The sequence below is a fragment of the Sugiyamaella lignohabitans genome, chromosome B (genome assembly GCF_001640025.1).
Source record: "Sugiyamaella lignohabitans strain CBS 10342 chromosome B, complete sequence".
Taxonomy (NCBI): Eukaryota; Fungi; Ascomycota; class Dipodascomycetes; order Dipodascales; family Trichomonascaceae; genus Sugiyamaella; species Sugiyamaella lignohabitans.
The window spans coordinates 171,663-189,884 of NC_031674.1; the positions used below are offsets into that span (position 1 = coordinate 171,663).

An 18,222-nucleotide genomic window follows, 5' to 3' on the forward strand; every position below is an offset into this window, starting at 1 on the left:
CTAACAAGGAATCACGAGCAACTTCTGATGGAATTGATACGCCCATCGTCAGTGCCGGTAGAGGCATTGAAGATGCTTGAGGAACAGAAATTATTTCATTATTTGGTTGAAGGCTAGGAGATGCTTCCAAAGAAGTATCACCAGATCTGGCAAAAAAACTATCAGATGTCAGAGGTTTACTGCTTGACTCTGAACTTTTAGGTTGATCTGGAATATGAAAATTCTTCAGGCTCTGAATAATTTGTTTCTGAAGCTGTGATGGGGGTGGTGTAGATTCTTTGGATTTGGAAGGCGAGCTCAAATTGGGAAAAGCATCTCTATTAGTTGCTAGTGGGATAGTATTACTGGCACTAGAAGATGTGGAAGCAAATGAGGAAGATTTATCTTTAAACACACCCTTGTTTCTGCCCTCTCGATCACTCTCATCGTTCTCTTTGAATAAGCGTAATGACCTTGATGCTTTTCTGGATCGTTGATTTGGTATCAATAATGACGAAGATGATGACGAGGAGGAATTAGAAGAACCAGTGTCGTCGTCATTCGACACCGACGCAAGAGCATCTCTACTGTCAGTCAACTCCTCTTCTGGGGCCATCAGGTCGCGCTGCTCTATATAAGACGATCGCCAAAAAACCTTCTCGGTATATTTTGAAGGCTTATCTCTCTTAACTTCGCTAATGCTGTTTATCCGGAGTTTGTCGCGGGGGTCATTACCAGTACTGGGTGAAAACAAGGGGGTTGCTGTTCCGCTTTTCCTTTCATTACTGAATGACGAGCTTGAGGCTTCTCTGTCCTGGATAATGGCAGCTTTGGCTGGCTGTACGTCGTTAAGAGTCAGTTCGTCTACTACTTCTAATAGACCCGAAGATTCTGTTGAATTAACCCTTTCGGATAGGTCCAGTCTTTGGATCAAAGGGGATGGGGGGGTTTTGGGATGATGTCCAGGGGATGAGCCAAGTCCCTGTTTCTGGCCTTGTCTCCGGGTGTTCCCCTTTCGTTGGTCCTGTGCCGACAATTTTACTGAATTCTTCCTCAAAATAGCTGCTGGAGAAGAAGCTATTAGTGGGGGTGAGGGGAGTTCTTGAACAATTGATCTGGGTAGGTGTTAGTACGTGCTGTCTTCAATCTCATTCTCGTTTAATATGTGAACTCAACTGGTCCTTGACGTTCTACATATCACACCAATATATGACTCTATGATTCTTTGTCAACAATTATATATCGAATCTAGCATTCTTATCGCCATAAAATCGAACATTATCAGCTTTTCGCCAGTGATGCTAGCCATAGGACCAGAACCGAAAGCTTAGCTCTAATACTTTCTTTTGTTTGCTGATATAGAACCATTAACTCTATCACTTAGTTCACCCTAATCGTCCAAGTAACACCAGCAAATTTACATAAGCCACTTACCTATAATTTTTCAGACCCTCGAATGTCGCCAATGTTCTGTGTTTGTTTCCACTTGACAACTTATCGATAATGGCTGTACTTGTACTTTTATTTATCGACTCTATCTTGTCTAGGTTAGGGTTTTGAGCCGATGCAGCTTGGACACTGATAGTACGGGGATTTTTATAACTACTGGGCGATGAGGTGCTGGTGGCAGTGGTTGTTCTGGTTGGATCATTAAGGTGTTGACCATCCACCATAATTAACGATGTTGTATGACTTTAAAGGTGGGTTGATGATTTTATTTATTAGTTCGAATAAGCAACCACTTGGCAAGCCTGTCTCCAAAAAAAAGGCCGAACTTTGTGTCAGTATTTTGAGAGCAACTCTGGCAAGGTGTTTAGTTCTTGGTCCATGTCCCTTTCAATCAGCAAATTAATACGTCTAATGGCATAAAAATATTAAAACCTATAAAATCTAAAATCAAGCTAATGCCACATGGGAAAGTAACAATTATATACCATTGGGAGCCGTGTGCTAATCAACCCCTGTATGGCCATATATTCCTTCCTGTACTCAAGTAAAACCCCACCTAAAATTGGCCCTACCTCGAGACACGGGCAATCACAATTACCCACGTTAATCTAATGGAGTCACTGCTCCTCCACAAATTGCTACTTCCTCACGCACGCACGTTGCATGAGTATGCACTTCCTCGTGTCTTAAAGACTGGCATTGAGGGCCTCATAAGATAGTGCGGGTGATACCAGTTTCAAGTTGGCTGCCTGTTTTTAGATCAATGGGGAAATTTTTAAATTATTCTGGGCGGTTGTTTATTTTGATAATGAAGCTCTTGTCATTCCACATACGGAAGTGGGCTCTTGTTGCTAGACATGGTTTTACAATCCATCCTCCATTACTTCGTATCAACTTGAAACGTGCTTGCAACGTGCTTTAAATGCGGCGTGTAGATCGATCAATATGCATCCCACAACGGTTTTGCCTGATCACCCAATATCTTGACCTTATCGGCAATGGTGTATTGCATCAGAAATGTTCCGGAGCCTGCGTCTGATAACATGCCATCAGCAGAAGAACATTACCGGTCAAGAAGATAAGCACGATGCACTTTTTTGAAAAAGAGACTACAACAAAGCAACGGTCATATAAATAGCTGTAAATACCTAGATGATGGTGAACTGAAGAACCAAGGATCCGTATCCCCGATCTGGTTCTAGTTAGTTGGCTAGCTTATTGAAGAGCATAAGAGCAAGTAGATCCTCCTAGGGTTTTTCAAACTCGGGCAATCTCTATCTGCTAGGATCGAGGATTCATTTGTCACTTGTTTTTCTCGACGCCTGGAAAAAAATTATTGGTTTCACCTCGATCGATGATTATATGATTATTTTTCTATCATTTCTATTGTTTATTACATATATAAAAGGCTCGATGTGAATGCAATAATTATCGAAGTCCATGCATTGCTAATAATACGCACTAAGGAGTTCTTATTATTTTTTACATCCTTCAAAAACATTCTTAATATTCATTGCACCTCCTTCGATCAATAACGTAATATAATACCTAATATTTATAGTATTCAAAAATATTATATTCTGAACAAATACCATGTCCCTGCATCAATACTGCATTACTATGCGACCGCATATTACCGTTTACCTGCATGTTTTTCTTTTAAAAGAACACATTAACAAGTCACATATTTCCTACTTGGGAAATATTCATATATTTTACCCAAACCCGTACCAAACATTCGTCGCTCAAACACCTGAGATTACTTCACCAAAATATACTGGTAATTTTCATATCCAACACCGTCAGTGTCAAGTCACATATATCTAATACACCAACGTCAAAATGGAAAACGAAAAGGGAGTTCTTGTAAGTGGAAACGAATTATTCAACAATATATGGTAGACGTTGTAGACTTCTGATAATGGTCAAATTACCTAGTTTCATGAACAATAGATAAATCGACATCTATTGGAATTTTCGACTACTAAATGCCACAGTCCAGGCTTAAACAACAACATCAGTACACTAGGGGAAATGCTCTCTTTGATTTCTATGGAATGGTTTATAGAAGTTTGTTTAAGACCTATTTTTAGAGCTCGTATCCTAGAATCTCAACTGGATCGAAAAGTTTCATGAGCAATGTAACAACCATTTAAATTTTTTTCTTATTCAGCTGGTCTTTCACGTCTACTATCAATCTAAACTTATATTCACATTCAGATCAGTAACTAACATTCTTCTAGGTCGAGCTTTACGTCCCCAGAAAGTGCTCTGCCACCAACCGTATCATCAAGGCCAAGGACCACGCCTCTGTCCAAATCAACGTTGCTAACGTTGACGAGAACGGACGTGCCATCTCTGGTTCCAACACCACCTACGCTCTCTCTGGTTACGTTAGAGCCCGTGGTGAGGCCGATGACTCTCTTAACAGACTTGCCCAACGTGATGGTCTCCTTAAGAACGTCTTCAACTACAGCCGATAAATTCCAACAACCAAAAGTCATACATCTTTTTTGCAACGAATTTAAAATTATTAAACTGGAAGAATTGTTTTAGTATTCATGTAAATTAACACGAGTCACTTCCAAGTATCTCTTATGCTGTTGTATTTGAGTGGGTCAGGCTCTGCCTTAGTCACGACGATGTGTGAAATGCAATAAAATTAAGAAATAAATAGTAACCGGACAAATGTTGTCAGTCGTTTCTTTCGTAGAACCCACTGAACTGTAGCTGATCGGTAAATATACGGGTAAATATAAGCGCATCAGTATTAGCCTGGATCGTTTGCTTCTGGAGTTGACTGATAAGCTGGACTATCAACTTTCGAAGTTTATCATCGTCAGTCGTCGGCTCGAAAACAACGGAGTATATGGAGAAAAGAAGTTCTTCTTCAGGGCCTGAGATCATATTGGTGAAAATTCGATCAAGTGCTGTGGTGACTTCGGAAATCACTTGTTCTAGTGAAGTTTCTTCTTCAACATTCATTACCACCAGCTTGTTTATAAGAGCTTCCCAAATGTTTCTTATGGCCAAGTTTATAGAACTTAAGGAGCACGAAATAAAGTTACGTAGTTGTTGGTTCTGAACACAATAGACCCCGTGACGCTTCATCTTTAGCCAATGAGTTAATCGTAATCCCATTATCAGTCGTTGGAATATCTTATCCAGATAATAAATGGCCTTTGAATTAAAGATAAGCGAAAGAGGCTTTGGCACGCGGTAAGTCAACTTAAGTACCGACGTAGCAAAAAGATTAGATTGCTGTCGATTTTTCTCAGAAAACCCAAAATTAATAAATCCCGCTTGGCGTACCTCGTTACAAACCCCTGGCAACTTTCTTATAACATCCTCTAGCACCCCCGATAAACAGCTATTTATTTCAAGCGATGTTGGCTGCCAAGACCCAGATATCTCCATCCCAAAGTGCTGAGCATCTAGTGCCAGACCCCCTTGTGTTGTTGTGCCGAAGATTCTTTCTTCGAGCCTTATCGCAAGTTCTCCATTAGCCAGAAAATATGTCTGCTCTATTAGTCTGGCATGGTCAACGATATCCTGTTCTCCTTTAAAAATACGCATAACAAGTTTGTTGGCTAATTTCCATTGTGTACGGATTATAGGTGCGAAGCTCAACTGTGCAACCATTTCAATGGGCAATTCATCGTCCCTCGCTTCCCGCAAGGTTCCGAATAAAGTGCCATCTACTATCTTTTCAACAATGTCTCCTTTGTGACTCCGGTCGGCCCTGTCAAGACTTGCGTTTATTGACGGAATTGAAGGATATTGGCTGGGTACATCAAAGAAATTTACTGTATCCACATCGACAGATCTGGGTGTCAGATCACTTTGTTTATTCCATAGCACCCTCGATAGACCAAATGCATTAGACTTCTCCTCATACACTTGAACGGCTTTTCTTAGTTCAAGAATTTCAGCAAAGTTTGTTCGCCATTCTAAAACTAAGTTGGGGTCTAGTTGATACATCTGGCTCTTCAATTCTTCAGATCCATACCGTGCTACAACTATGAAACAATTAAGGCTTTCTAGCACTAATTGTGCTAGTCGAATATGAAGAAAGACTGGAATTTGCTCGAGGTCCAGCTTGAGTAGGTCGGTGTCTGGATCATACTTCAAGAACATGATTTCCGAGATAGCAATATCTCTGCTGGTTCTAGAAAATACTTCTTTGCTCTCTAGCCCTATTAGACGGCCGACTTCCGGAAGCCACGGCGACGATGTTCTTAGTAAAATTAGTTTTGTAAGAGTATAGAGGCGGTTGTCGGAAGACTCGAATACCAATGCTCGATGGTAAATTTCATCTAGAAGTCGGCAAGAATTAGGTAACCTATTTAGCTTCGGTGATAGTTGAATGTCTGCACAGCCTAGTATTGTTGTTAATACGACTAATATCCTCGCTGGTTCCTGAAAGTCATTGTAGAAGTGTAGCAGAAATTGCGAATAGCGATTTTGGCTCATATATTGTCTTAAAGCAAATGCCTCTATGCGATGTACAACTTGATTCAAACAATTCGCAAATGCATATAATACTGAGTTCGTGCTGCCTTTTGATATGATTACTTCAGCAGTATACTTCAATCTCCTTAAGCGAGAACCGCACTCAATAAAAAAATTAATCAGTTGATCAACAACGTCCTGGCTACATCCCATTATTCTGCATTTAGAAGTCGAAATGAATCTTTTTCGTCGCTGATCAAATGTGAACAATGGCGACTCCCTTCCCACAACTAAGCCATAGAGACAATTAGCAAGTTGCCCCGCTGTCACCAGGTCATTTCCTATGCTGATCGGAGTATCACTGTTATATCTCCTCAAAACTACCTCGAAGTATTCACGATCATGCTCTGAGCTTAATCGCAGTTGTAGCTTGTGATTTCTACTTTTCAAGTCAGAATTGAGCATATGCTCTCCATTACTTGTAAATGCTGGGTAAAAATCCTCCCAGGTTTTGGTAGAGAATTGACCAGCTTCTGTGCTCTCTTCTTTAGATTTCTTGGTAGAGCTATTAAACGCAGAATGTTTGTTAGGACTCGAAGGTATTAGATCGTCTAGCTCATTCAAAATCTTCCTTTCTTCCGGTTCTATTTCCAGCACGACATCACTAAAAAGCTGGAACTCAGGCTTTGACTCTGTTTTGAGGAATGGGGGTCCATCGACTTCAGAAAATGCTATAAAAAGTTAGTTGGAAAATCACAACCGTCAACACTTGTAGGACCCTGCATATTACAGTTCTTGAACATTTGGACCGTCAACCAAGACCTGAGCACCCTCACTTACGAGCAAACAAAGTTGATGGCTCCTCATCTTTATCATTCGGTATTTGCATTGGTACGTCATGATCTTTGAATAACAAAGAAGAGGATTTCCTCCTTCTCATGCTGAATACAAAGCTGATGTCAATTCTAAAAGTTCAACGCGAAGATGTAAACAGCAATCACGTGCAGGAGATAAGCCTAAGCATGCAGGACATATGGCGGAATTCTAAATTAACAAGCTATTTTTATGATCCTTCCGTCAATAAATTTTATAAAAATTAAAACTTCTTATTGTTCTACGTTGGGATACAATGAGAATCAGCAAAAATCTATGGTCCCTGGCGGGATCGAACCGCCGATCCCCGCGTTATTAGCACGGTGCCTTAACCAACTGGGCCAAGGAACCAGATCTTGCGGTGTCACTTCACAAACTGCCACTCGAAAATTTTGATTCCTATATCATGAGATATCGGAGATAAATCACGTATCATCATTGTTCGTATGAATATAGTACATTGGACTATATATTATATTACAGAAGTCTAAAGGGGCATTATCCTTTCTTACCTGTAAGCTTCCAACCTCTTCCAACTGGTGTCTTGAAGGGTTCACACCAGCCACCGCCAAAACAATCATACAACACCCATTCTAGCAGACACCCTTTGAAATCATACCAATATGTTTTATTAGATTCCCAGCGCTCTTGTAATGTAGACTCCAACAGCTCTTTCCAGGACATCTTATCGAGATTACGGATGATCCATTTACGACTGGATGCGACGAGCCTTAAATACGATCCTATATTCGGCACTGATATTACAAATGAATCCATCTGCCCAGATTGTAGAGTCAAAAACCCTAGTGATAGCAGGTTATTTCTTAGTTTTGCAAGATCAACGTCCTCTAATTCTGACAGTGATAATGAAATTGCCGTTGGATTTTTTATTAACAACTTCTTGAATATTTTTAACGCCTTGACTATTGCAGAAGTCACTACTTTTGACCCTTCATCTTCAGATTTAGAAAGTGATTCCTCATATTTCCGGACTTGCTCATCGAGTATAGCATAATAATGCGTTGACTCTATCAGCAAATCACTGCCTTCTACCAAATTAACAACAAGTCGCCGAACGGTACCATCCTCGCAAGCTGTTCGTATTTCTCTATCTACATATGTAGAATTGTCTGGATAAATGGCATATAAGTGGGTAGTTCGGACCAGAGGCGGTATTGATTTTCGGAAATGGTAAACATCTCCTCTGCCTTCTCTACCAAGACCCTTCTCAGGTATGGGGGCCCACATTCTATCCAAAACTATCCTCATAGATTTTACAATATCCGGAATAGTGCTAACTTGCAATTGCCATTCCAACTCGGCTGGTCCGTCATCCTGAAGTTTTTCTTGTTGGGCTTTAGATCGGGCTTGTCGAAGCGATTTCTTTTCATCAAAATCTTTTAAAAATGCAATGTCGGATGGCATGAGAGGAAGAGCAGGTTTCTTCCCAACTGATGGCTTGTTTATCCGTGATGATTTGGACGCCGTCAACCGAATTGGTTTAGGCATTTTATAGTCCTTGATCTGAGCGATTCAAAGAACATTTAACTATGTCAGTTGGATAGCCAGTGCATTTAGTATTAAGCGTCCGTCGATCATGATCTATACATGCGGCGCATGAGGCAAACTTTCGCACTGAATTTATAGTAGGAGAACTTAGACAGGCAGAACAAATTGACCTTAATCCAGCTTCCACTGACCAACAATGCTAGAAGAAGCCGGTCATTCGATATTACTTCTCAACTTCCCTAATGAGGGGAGAGGCAACACGTTTTCAGGATTACAGTTCCAGCCATCTAAAATATCAAACAAAAAATGGAAGAGATATTTAATTGTGTGTATAAAAGTAACAGCATGACAGTCAAACGTTGCGACCAATTAAAAATATAATGGCTAGCATCTCCTTCGTATTTGCCTTATCTGAGTGCATAATCGGTTCTGTTATCTTATCACAACGTAGATCCGCCGCATCACATGGATGCACTGCATAATTGACCAGAACTAGGCTATCCAAAGTTATGTTGAGCGGAACAATAGAACTACCTTGAAGGTGGGGACGAGGGTAACAGGGACTGTATATAACACAGGCACCAATTGATCAGATACTTATTGAATTTGATGCAGTTGGTGGATTTAGATATAATGACTGTCCTAGGCATTACTCTCAGGAACCTGATTGCTCTACTAGCATGGACTCTGATACTTGATAAAACCTCCGGCTGCGGAGTTGGGTAAGCGAAGATTTAAAATAGAACAGTGATATGTTTGACATCTAACAATAGCATAGAGTTCATATTTCAATAGCCCAACGAACATTGCCATATTTACCAGAAGATATTCAGACTGATGAACTGGCCGGATTCACCCGAGCAGGAGCTTTCTTCCCAGATGCTTTTTATTCTTGTCTTAGTCGGTCCGATCTGGCTGAAGATACACATTGGCCTCCATTCCTTAAGACTGCTGTCGACTACTGGTCTGAGAAGTATCATGGCGGTTCTATCAGGGGTGACAGTATCATGGAGGATTGGATTCATGAATTTGAGAAAGCAGATAAACAAGACAAAGGGCAAGTCAACATTGGACCAAGGAGCATAGACTCTGTGGTTAGAAACCTCAAAATGAATGCTTTTCAAAGAGTGCTAAATGCTTTCAAATATAAAGAGAGAGGACGAGTCCATAATTCCGGGGCTAAAGATGAATCTGACAATGAGTTAGCATTGAAGGCATTCATATTCGGCATTTTGACTCACCAGGTCGCGGATATCAGTTGGCATTCCTTAGGCATTCAGCAAGGTTTACTAAGAATGCTAGCTAATCGGGAGTTTAATGGTGATGTGGCAGAAGCTCATAGCGTGCTCGATACCGGAGGCGACATGATTTATGTTCGCAGAATGCTGCAGTCAGGTCTTAATCTAGATTGGATACAAGGGGAATGGAAATACCCGACTGCTGATATACTGGAGATTATTTCACGAGCTGGGTATTCTGTTACCAGCTCCCAGCTTGATTACTGTATGTTTCGTGGAAAAGCTGCTTTGGGTGCAGAGCTACAGCTGGCAGTGAGTGCATTCGCCCCCTACGCTCAAAGATCGCCTCTTCTATTTGAACATATTGATGATTACTTTTTGGGAGGCGTTACTGAGATGTCAACTGCCACCCGACATTGTTCATATTCGCTGGCTGAATGGTTCGCAAACCAAACCACACCGGCTGACCCGTGGTCAGTCTGCGAAGTCTATGAAGGAATGAAAGGCAAATCATACCGAAATTCAAATTTTTTGTATGAGAATGAGACTCTACCTACTGAAGATTATACCACTCAGTCGACCCCTTATTTGGATATCCCATTGGCACAAAGTATTAGCTCTGATACTAAACTTGAAATATCGGCCCATCAGAACATTTTCGGTGACTCGGACTCCAAAGTACTAGCTGAGTTAGCAACTGTTATTTCCACGGGTGTACCCAATGGAGCTTTTGGTACTTCGTTAACAATTGGTAAGTTTTTAAACGATGAACTTTGTTTAGCAATATCGGCTCCATATGAGTCGGTGACATTTGGATTCGGGCGTACTGCTAAAGAAGTTCCTAAAGGCAGTGTATATGTTGTGGAACTATCTCAGTTGGTTGTGTCAAATAATAATATTGCTGTGAAAACCCCTGCTAAAATGATTACTCTTGAAATGCCTGAGGAGGGACCACCTTATCAATTCAACGAAAGATTTGGTGCCAAAATGACCAAGATTACATTGGCTGGTTTTGATGTTTTGATTGTCAGCCGTCCTGGTACATCTCGGTTAAGTTTCTTTTTGGAGAATAGAAATATTTTCAATATTCATTGGGGTTCTGCTAGTGTTAAGTACGGTAGTTTTGGTGATAAGCTAGCGGGCGAGTCACTGGTCGTCGGAGACGTTGACGGTGATGGGATAGACGATCTGGTTGTCGGATCCCCGTATTCTGATATCAGTGGTCGTCCTCAGGCTGGTGAAGTCCATGTAATCAACGGACTATCTTTGCAGTCAATATTTTCTGTTGCTGTTGAGAGTCGTAGTAGAGTGCCCTTAGAATTTGATATTAAAGATGTGGCTGAGATCGTGTTACATTTACCATCACTGACATCGTCTCCTGGATATAGCTTGTTTGGATCTAAAGTGGCTGTTGTTTCACGAGGATCGACAAACTATTTATTGATTGGTGCTGAAGGAGTGGGAAAGGTATTCGCTTTTGATTCCAAGAAGGACTTTAAGTACGTATTTGTTCTTTCTAGTAATGTCAACACTGGGGCCAATTTTGGTGGCAAGCTACTGGTTGGTAATAATGATGGTTGGATTGCTGTCGGAAGTACTACCGAGGACGTCCATTCTGACCGTACTGGAAGGGTCAAATGTAGTCAATGTGGCGCAATTTACCTGTTCCGCATTAAAGAAATTGGAGTGATTGAGGATTTGTCATTGTATAATTCGACTGATGAATTGACTGCATATGAACAAGGCTATCTTGGCTTTAAAACAAGAAAGGGCATGGAATCTGGATCCTTTAGTAGATTCGGTCATGAAGGTACTATCATAGATAAGTATCTATATACGAGTTCTCCGTTTGGTCAGAATGAAAGGGGTCAGGTTTGGCGGCTTGATCTATCAAAGCATGGTAAAGGTAACTTTGAACTTCTGATTGAAGAGAGCCCCTGGCCCTATAGTAATGGGTTTGGTACAAGCTTGGCAGGGATTCAACAGAATGGTGAAACGTTTTTAGCTAGTGGTATGCCGTATTATGGAACAAATGAGAGAGGGTGGTTGCAAGGCGCTGTTGCCTTGTATCATTTGAAGGACTAAGTTTTGTTTTCAAATTTGGTGCTGTTTATTTATTAGTATGTGAAAAATAATTTACTTTTATACAAAATTTATCTCGTTGGTATTCTACAAGTTCTTTTTCGGTGTATAAAATAGAGTCATCCGACCATATATGGATCCCTCCCGCTTGTGGGACGGGTCTCCCCACTCTGAGCAGATCTCATCGCATTTGTCTACTAGGAGGTTTCTTTTTTCGACCTCCAAGGGACTTAGCTGCCTTGAATATCTCATTCCAGGTTTACTATCAAGGTGGATCTGTAAAGTATGACCACGGGTCAATACGGATTTTATGGCTAGCTTCTTTTGGCCCTCCATATCACTCAGAGCGATATTCCATGATATAGGAATGTCCTTGACACCGGCCACCTTCGGCTTTTTGGGCTTATTATCACGTTTATTCGGCTTAGCTTTTGCCTCACTATTCAACACAGGCACTACTTTACAAACCACATCTGGATCATGTGCGATTTGTTCCGTGAGTTCACCATCTTCACTCTCTTCCGATGCAATGCCAGCCTTTCCATGTTGGTGGTGATGATGTGAAAACTTAACTACAACCAGTTGAAATTTATTCTTGTCAAACTGTCTCTGCAGAAACTTTTTCAAGTTCACATTGCTTGTGAATTTGCCCTCGTGGTCAATTATGCTAACTCTACCCTTTTTCGGAACCAACGACAGTATATCGTCATTGATCTGAGACTTGTTGCCCGACTCATTGAAGTTCCATCTCGAGGAGTGGAAAAGTCTATTGATCGGTCCTACTGGATACGCTTTAAAAAAAGCACTGTAATATAACGTGTTCCTTAGATAATTGATTCCAGATGTCTGAAAAATTCGATTAATTGTCTGTGTTTTAATACTCATTGTAGGTGTCATAGCCAGTAGGGCCTAGTATCTCTCAGTATGATAAATTGGTGAAGCTTTGTCTGGTGCGGTATTGCTTTAGCGGGAGAAGGCTGTATGCAGGGTCCGCCGTTTAATGGTCTCAAGCAAATATTGATATCAGACAGTCTGAAATTTAATTAACATCGATCTGGGCGGGCTTAAGGATGGGTCAATTGGATCTTGACCTCATTTAAACCTGCGTGACTGCCTTTCTGGTCAGTACTTACAATATATCCTCGCTGTATAGGGTCCGTATGTAACCTATGGAATTTAAACCAGCTAAGATAAGATATCCTCATAGCTCATTATTTAATTATGTCTAACCAGGAGCTTAATCTATCGATGAGGACTTCACATATGATTTATAGTATTGAGGACTCCACGCTATATACCACAGGCATAGTTTCTACTCCTGAAATCCCAGAAGATTCGACGAAGCAGTTAAACCGGGTTGTAAATTGTGTTCCCAGTTAGTGTTGCAAACCACCTACCAATAACTAACTACCATGACCATCTGAGGATATACTTCTCTGGCCTGATACCTATGCTAAACTACACCGTACATCCCCAGAATAGCAGATCGCGATCCAGATGAGATCGGTACATGACGCTTATGGATAAGCTCACATCCCCCATCGCAGTGATTCACCTCCAGTTCCACACATATCAGGAAAAGTAATTTGAGATTGTGGCGGTGTCGTGGCGGTATCGTGGCGGTGAAGTATGAATAGAATAGATCGTAGGATTGGCGATTTCTCAACGGTTCCCCATACTATACAGTCACAGGTTTTTGCGGCAGAATGTCATTCCTCACATCTGCTGGGCTGGTGCCGAACGAGCTCGGCATCTCGAGTCTATCTAGATGGTGTAGATTGCGATGCCAAGACAATCCTACAATCACACGATACAGATTAGTGAAACTAGCCCCCAGAGATAAGGCGATTGAGGGGTAGCCCCTCTAATAATTGGCGACGCTGATGCTTATCGAAAATTAGCGTACATGGAATCTGGCATTGTCAATCACTGCTAATGAGTGCTTTAAATGAGTGCTTTAACTACATTCTTTAAAGGCGTACCAGTATCGCAATATTTCTTGTTATTTCGACATGACCTGCTGCTTCATATCTAGTTTCTATTGGTACGCAGAAGGTTTATGTACTTGTGTGAATTGAGATTCATGTCAAGAAGATTAGGTAGCTGTTCGGCATTATAGTAAAAAAAAATAGGGGTAGCGTCGGTCACAAGTCAAGATCTAGATCTTGATAGCCGATAGCTTCATGTGCGCCTCTTTCTTCCTTGCAAAGTGCTGGCCAATCGGCCAAGTCTATGCCATATCCACCTTCTCTGACACCTGCCGCTTAGCCCCCGTTTAGCCCGTTAAGCCACTCTTTTAGAGTTTTTAGCCACGGTGATGCAAATGCCCCGTCAGACATCAGAAAAAAGGTGAAATATGACAATATTCCACGTGATTTGATATCATATTGTAATGCACAAAAAAGAAACGGTTATGCACCTAATCTACATCCCCATGTTCACAGTTGCCGCTACTCTGTGGCGGTAATTTAGCAATCAAATTTGTATCAGTTGAAAAAATCTTTTTTTCCTTTAAAAATTGATATTAGAATGATTATTAGTTATATATAACAAGGGGTCAATGCTCCGTTTACTGTTTGATAATTAGTAGGTTGCGATTTCGTCATCTCATCGTAATAGTCTAATATGATTGACAGATTGTGCATTCTCTAACCTTAACCAGGACCCGTTTTCACTTTTATATGCAACTCGAGTGCCTGGCAGGCATAGAGCAAATCTATTAGCAGCGTATTACTTTTTCCTGCATTGCTTTTTGCTTACTTTTTTTTTTTTGTACCATACATAGATCTCGGCCTGGTGACAGCGGCCGGCAATGACATTTCTTCGAAAGAGACCGTTAGAGGTTAAATATTGGGGAATCTGCTTTGAAATTTGTAATATCTACTTCCTATAACAAGCTGGTTCTCATATTATTCCCACGTCGACTTCATAATGTCTACGGGCTCTGACCATTTATTTAGTTCCTCGGGGAATGGAGCTAATGATGAAGCTGAACCTTCATATATTTCCATTCCTCAATATGACGAGCCTCCTGTGTCTATAAAAGACTTTGGCCGTGAGGTCTTTGCTGACACTCCCAAAAAAATCAAAGAGTATTTACTTTCATTATTTCCCATCATTCGTTGGATTTATAGATACAATTTTGTTTGGCTTTATGGCGATTTAATTGCCGGTATCACTGTCGGTGCTGTTCTAGTTCCTCAGAGTATGTCATATGCTAAAATTGCTACTCTCCCTCCTCAGATTGGTTTGTACTCATCTTTTGTTGGTGTAATGATTTATTGTTTCTTTGCTACTTCTAAGGATGTTTCCATCGGTCCAGTTGCTGTTATGTCATTACAAACATCGAAGGCCATTGCCCATGTGATTCATAAGCATCCTGAGTATGCCAATGACCCTACTTACATTGCTCTTGGCTTGTCTCTTCTCTGTGGTGCCATCGCTTTGGGAATAGGTTTGTTGCGATTGGGTTTTATTCTAGAGTATATTCCAATGCCTGCTGTATTAGGTTTCATGACTGGTTCTGCCTTCACTATCGCAGCTGGTCAAGTTCCTGGTTTGATGGGAATTTCAAAGCTCTTCAATACTCGTGATGCTACCCATTTGGTGGTTATTCACACGTTACAAAATTTAAAGCACTCGAATCTCGATGCTGCTTTTGGGCTTGTCTCATTGTTTATCTTGTATTTTTCGAGATGGCTTTTCGCTTTTCTTGGAAAGAGATATCCCAAGTACGAAAGAGTATTCTTTTTTGGTTCGGTGTTGAGAAATGCATTTGTCATTATTTTTTCCACATTGATTTCATGGGGTATCTGCCACCACCATAAGAATCCCAAGAAGTTTCCTATCAGTGTTCTCGGAACCGTTCCTCGTGGCCTGCAAAATGTTGGCTATCACACTATTGATCAAAACTTAGCTAGTGCTTTGGCTCCTGAGTTACCCATTTCCACTGTTATTCTTCTTATGGAGCACATTGCTATTGCAAAGTCCTTTGGTCGTGTTAATGACTATAGAATCAACCCCAATCAAGAGCTTATTGCTATTGGTACTACCAATATGATCGGTACCTTTTTCAATGCCTACCCTGCTACCGGTTCATTTTCTAGATCTGCTCTTAAGTCCAAGTGTGGTGTTCGTACTCCTCTCGCTGGTATTTTTACTGGTATTGTGGTTATTGTCGCTATCTACGGGTTGACTGGTACCTTTTATTGGATTTCTAATGCCAGTTTGAGTGCTGTTATTATTCATGCTGTTACTGATCTTATGGCCCCTTGGTATGTGACTTGGAAGTTTTGGAAGTCGTCACCAGTTGAAACTATCGTTTTTCTCGGTGCCGTGTTCCTATCTGTTTTCGTTTCGCTTGAATCAGGTATCTATTTTTCGTTCGCTGCTTGTTTAGTATTCTTACTATTGCGCATTTCGTTCCCTACTGGTCAGTTCTTGGGACGTGTTGAGGTGGTCGAATATTTGAATCCAAATTATAGTGAGGCTAATGGCGCTATCGAGGAGACTTCAAGAATTGATAATGACCCTGAAGATAAGAAAAAATATGAAGTTGTTCGTCAAACCAGTAGCAGTGGTTCAGCTAACCCAAAACCTACTACTGTTAAGAAATACACGTGGGTACCTTTAAATCATCATAACATTAACAAGGACGTGTTAATTCAACCACCTCCACCTGGTGTGTTTGTGTTCAGACCAGGTGAGTCGTTTACTTTCCCCAATGCGGCAAGACAGTTAGAGATTCTTGTTCAAGAAGTTAGAAAACAGACAAGGAAGGGTGGTGTTCAACAGCATCAATTGACCTTAGGCGAGAGACCCTGGAATGACCACGGTCCTCGACACAAGGTATACGATGAAGGCTTTGTTGATGAGAGACCACTCTTACGTGCTGTTGTTTTTGACTTCTCTGCTAGTCCTCACATTGATTTGAATGGTGTTCAAGCTCTGGCTGATATCAGACAGGAGCTCAACAAGTACGCTAATCGTGAGGTTGAGTACCATTTTGTTGGCATTTTATCAGTTTGGTCTCGTCGTGCTCTTATGGCCCACTCATTTGGAGGCGACAATTCAGAGACAAGACCTGAGCGACATTATGTTGAAATTTCTCTACGACAAGCTGCTGGAGTCGATGGATCTGCCACAGAGGCTGTAGAGGAAGAGTCCAAGAAAAAGAATAAATATAGGGATGAGGAGGAACGGGACACGGTTTCTCAACTGAGCAATGATGGAAGTTACATCCCAATTATTGCTACGAATACCCCATTTTTCCATCTCGAGATTCCCAATCTAGAATTCCCTGAGTCTAGGGAATAAAAAAATTGTTATGTTTTGCTATGTTTTGTATGTCTCCGTTTTGTTTTATATTTGGTAATGACCTGTAATGAATTGAATTATCCCTTTTCTACCTAAATTTGTATTATTTTATGCTTTTCATAAATTTTATTCCATTAAAATAAGTTACAAATAAATAGGACTCGCTCGCTCATTGATCTTGCAAACGGTTTATAAATAATTAGACTAGGCTTTTTTTCTTTACTACGACGCCCAAAGCATTCAGTTTTTTACCCCCTTTCACGGGCTTCTTCAGAACACTAGTTGGATTGAACAGTGATGCATTAGGGACCGTAGGCTTTATGGGCACAGTACTGGAAACATTAGAAGTACTTGTCGCTGATGGCCCAGTATCATCTGGTGGTCGAGCCTGTCTAATAATTACACCATCCGAAGTCCGTTTAAATGCCTTTCTTGCTGCTTCTTCATCTTCTTCCTCTTCTAGTTTCTTCTTCCCGACAACGGCTGACTGTACGACCTCCTGAGCACGCTCCAGCAATCCTCCCCCTGAAGCAGCCATCTCAATACGAGCATTACGGGTTCGAATGGCATCCAGCTCATCTTGAATTTCCATCTCTCTTTTGCTATCTAGGACTTTGCTTTCAAGTTCAGCCATAATGTCGGCATCTGGATTATTCTGATCCTTCTTTGCGGTGACTGCACCCGCTATTCCATATTGTTTTCTCAATTGCTCCCTTTCTTGTTGCTCGATTTCCTCTCTTTCTAGACGATCAAGCCTCTGCTCGAGATCCTCCTCCTCTTCTGCTTTTTCACGCCATGGTTCTCTGTTCCGTTCAGCTCCCTGTTCTGTAACATAATCGCCAATTTTCGGATCAGTTTTGAACCTAATCTCTCCAGCACAGCGAGGACATCGGATATAGAAACGAATGATCTTGATCCCTAAATATGATTCACCGGTAGGCTGCTTTTTTGCATTAAATTTCTTTCCTCGATATATGAACTCGCCACATGTCGTACATCGCATAGAGAACGGAGCCATCAACCGCACAGTTTGCAAACTTGCTGCTGCTGACTCCTTAATGGATTTCCTCTTCTTCGTGATTTTCGAAGGATCGAAATCTGGAGGGTAGTATTTGTTCACTGTTTTACGGTCACCCATTTTTGAAAAAGAACCCTCTACTTTGCTACTCTGAACAGTAGCTTTAATAGATTAGAGAATCAGCAGCACATACAATACTGCATATGAAGTAAAATCTAAGACCAGTGCGGCGCATGGGGCTTATATTGCTCTACTGTTATAATGAGCTTTGGAAGCCGACCTTACCTGACTGGGAGAGTAAACCTG

At 41.1% G+C, this 18,222-nt stretch overlaps 5 protein-coding genes and 1 non-coding gene across 6 annotated transcripts; 2 read left to right on the top strand and 4 right to left on the bottom strand.

Annotated features, from left to right (window-relative positions):
* Positions 1 to 4,122: 4,122 nt before the first annotated feature.
* Positions 4,123 to 5,565, bottom strand: AWJ20_2027 (uncharacterized protein; the record flags this gene model as incomplete). The annotated part of the gene is made up of 1 exon (XM_018878953.1): positions 4,123 to 5,565. The coding sequence occupies one exon, from the start codon at positions 5,563 to 5,565 to the stop codon at positions 4,123 to 4,125; it is 1,443 nt and encodes a 480-aa protein (XP_018736915.1).
* Positions 5,566 to 7,030: 1,465 nt separating this feature from the next.
* On the bottom strand, positions 7,031 to 7,104 carry AWJ20_2028 (the record flags this gene model as incomplete). The annotated part of the gene is made up of 1 exon: positions 7,031 to 7,104. It is a non-coding gene; the product is annotated as a tRNA-Ile (tRNA).
* Positions 7,105 to 7,251: 147 nt separating this feature from the next.
* On the bottom strand, positions 7,252 to 8,262 carry AWJ20_2029 (Bifunctional purine biosynthesis protein purH; the record flags this gene model as incomplete). The annotated part of the gene is made up of 1 exon (XM_018878954.1): positions 7,252 to 8,262. One exon carries the CDS (start codon positions 8,260 to 8,262, stop codon positions 7,252 to 7,254), a length of 1,011 nt encoding a protein of 336 aa, XP_018736916.1.
* Positions 8,263 to 9,269: 1,007 nt separating this feature from the next.
* On the top strand, positions 9,270 to 11,585 carry AWJ20_2030 (uncharacterized protein; the record flags this gene model as incomplete). The annotated part of the gene is made up of 1 exon (XM_018878956.1): positions 9,270 to 11,585. One exon carries the CDS (start codon positions 9,270 to 9,272, stop codon positions 11,583 to 11,585), a length of 2,316 nt encoding a protein of 771 aa, XP_018736917.1.
* A 2,928-nt stretch (positions 11,586 to 14,513) lies between these two features.
* On the top strand, positions 14,514 to 16,898 carry SUL1 (Sul1p; the record flags this gene model as incomplete). Its single annotated transcript, XM_018878957.1, has 1 exon — positions 14,514 to 16,898. One exon carries the CDS (start codon positions 14,514 to 14,516, stop codon positions 16,896 to 16,898), a length of 2,385 nt encoding a protein of 794 aa, XP_018736918.1.
* A 199-nt stretch (positions 16,899 to 17,097) lies between these two features.
* YJU2 (Yju2p) lies at positions 17,098 to 18,036 on the bottom strand (the record flags this gene model as incomplete). Its single annotated transcript, XM_018878958.1, has 1 exon — positions 17,098 to 18,036. One exon carries the CDS (start codon positions 18,034 to 18,036, stop codon positions 17,098 to 17,100), a length of 939 nt encoding a protein of 312 aa, XP_018736919.1.
* Positions 18,037 to 18,222: the final 186 nt, after the last annotated feature.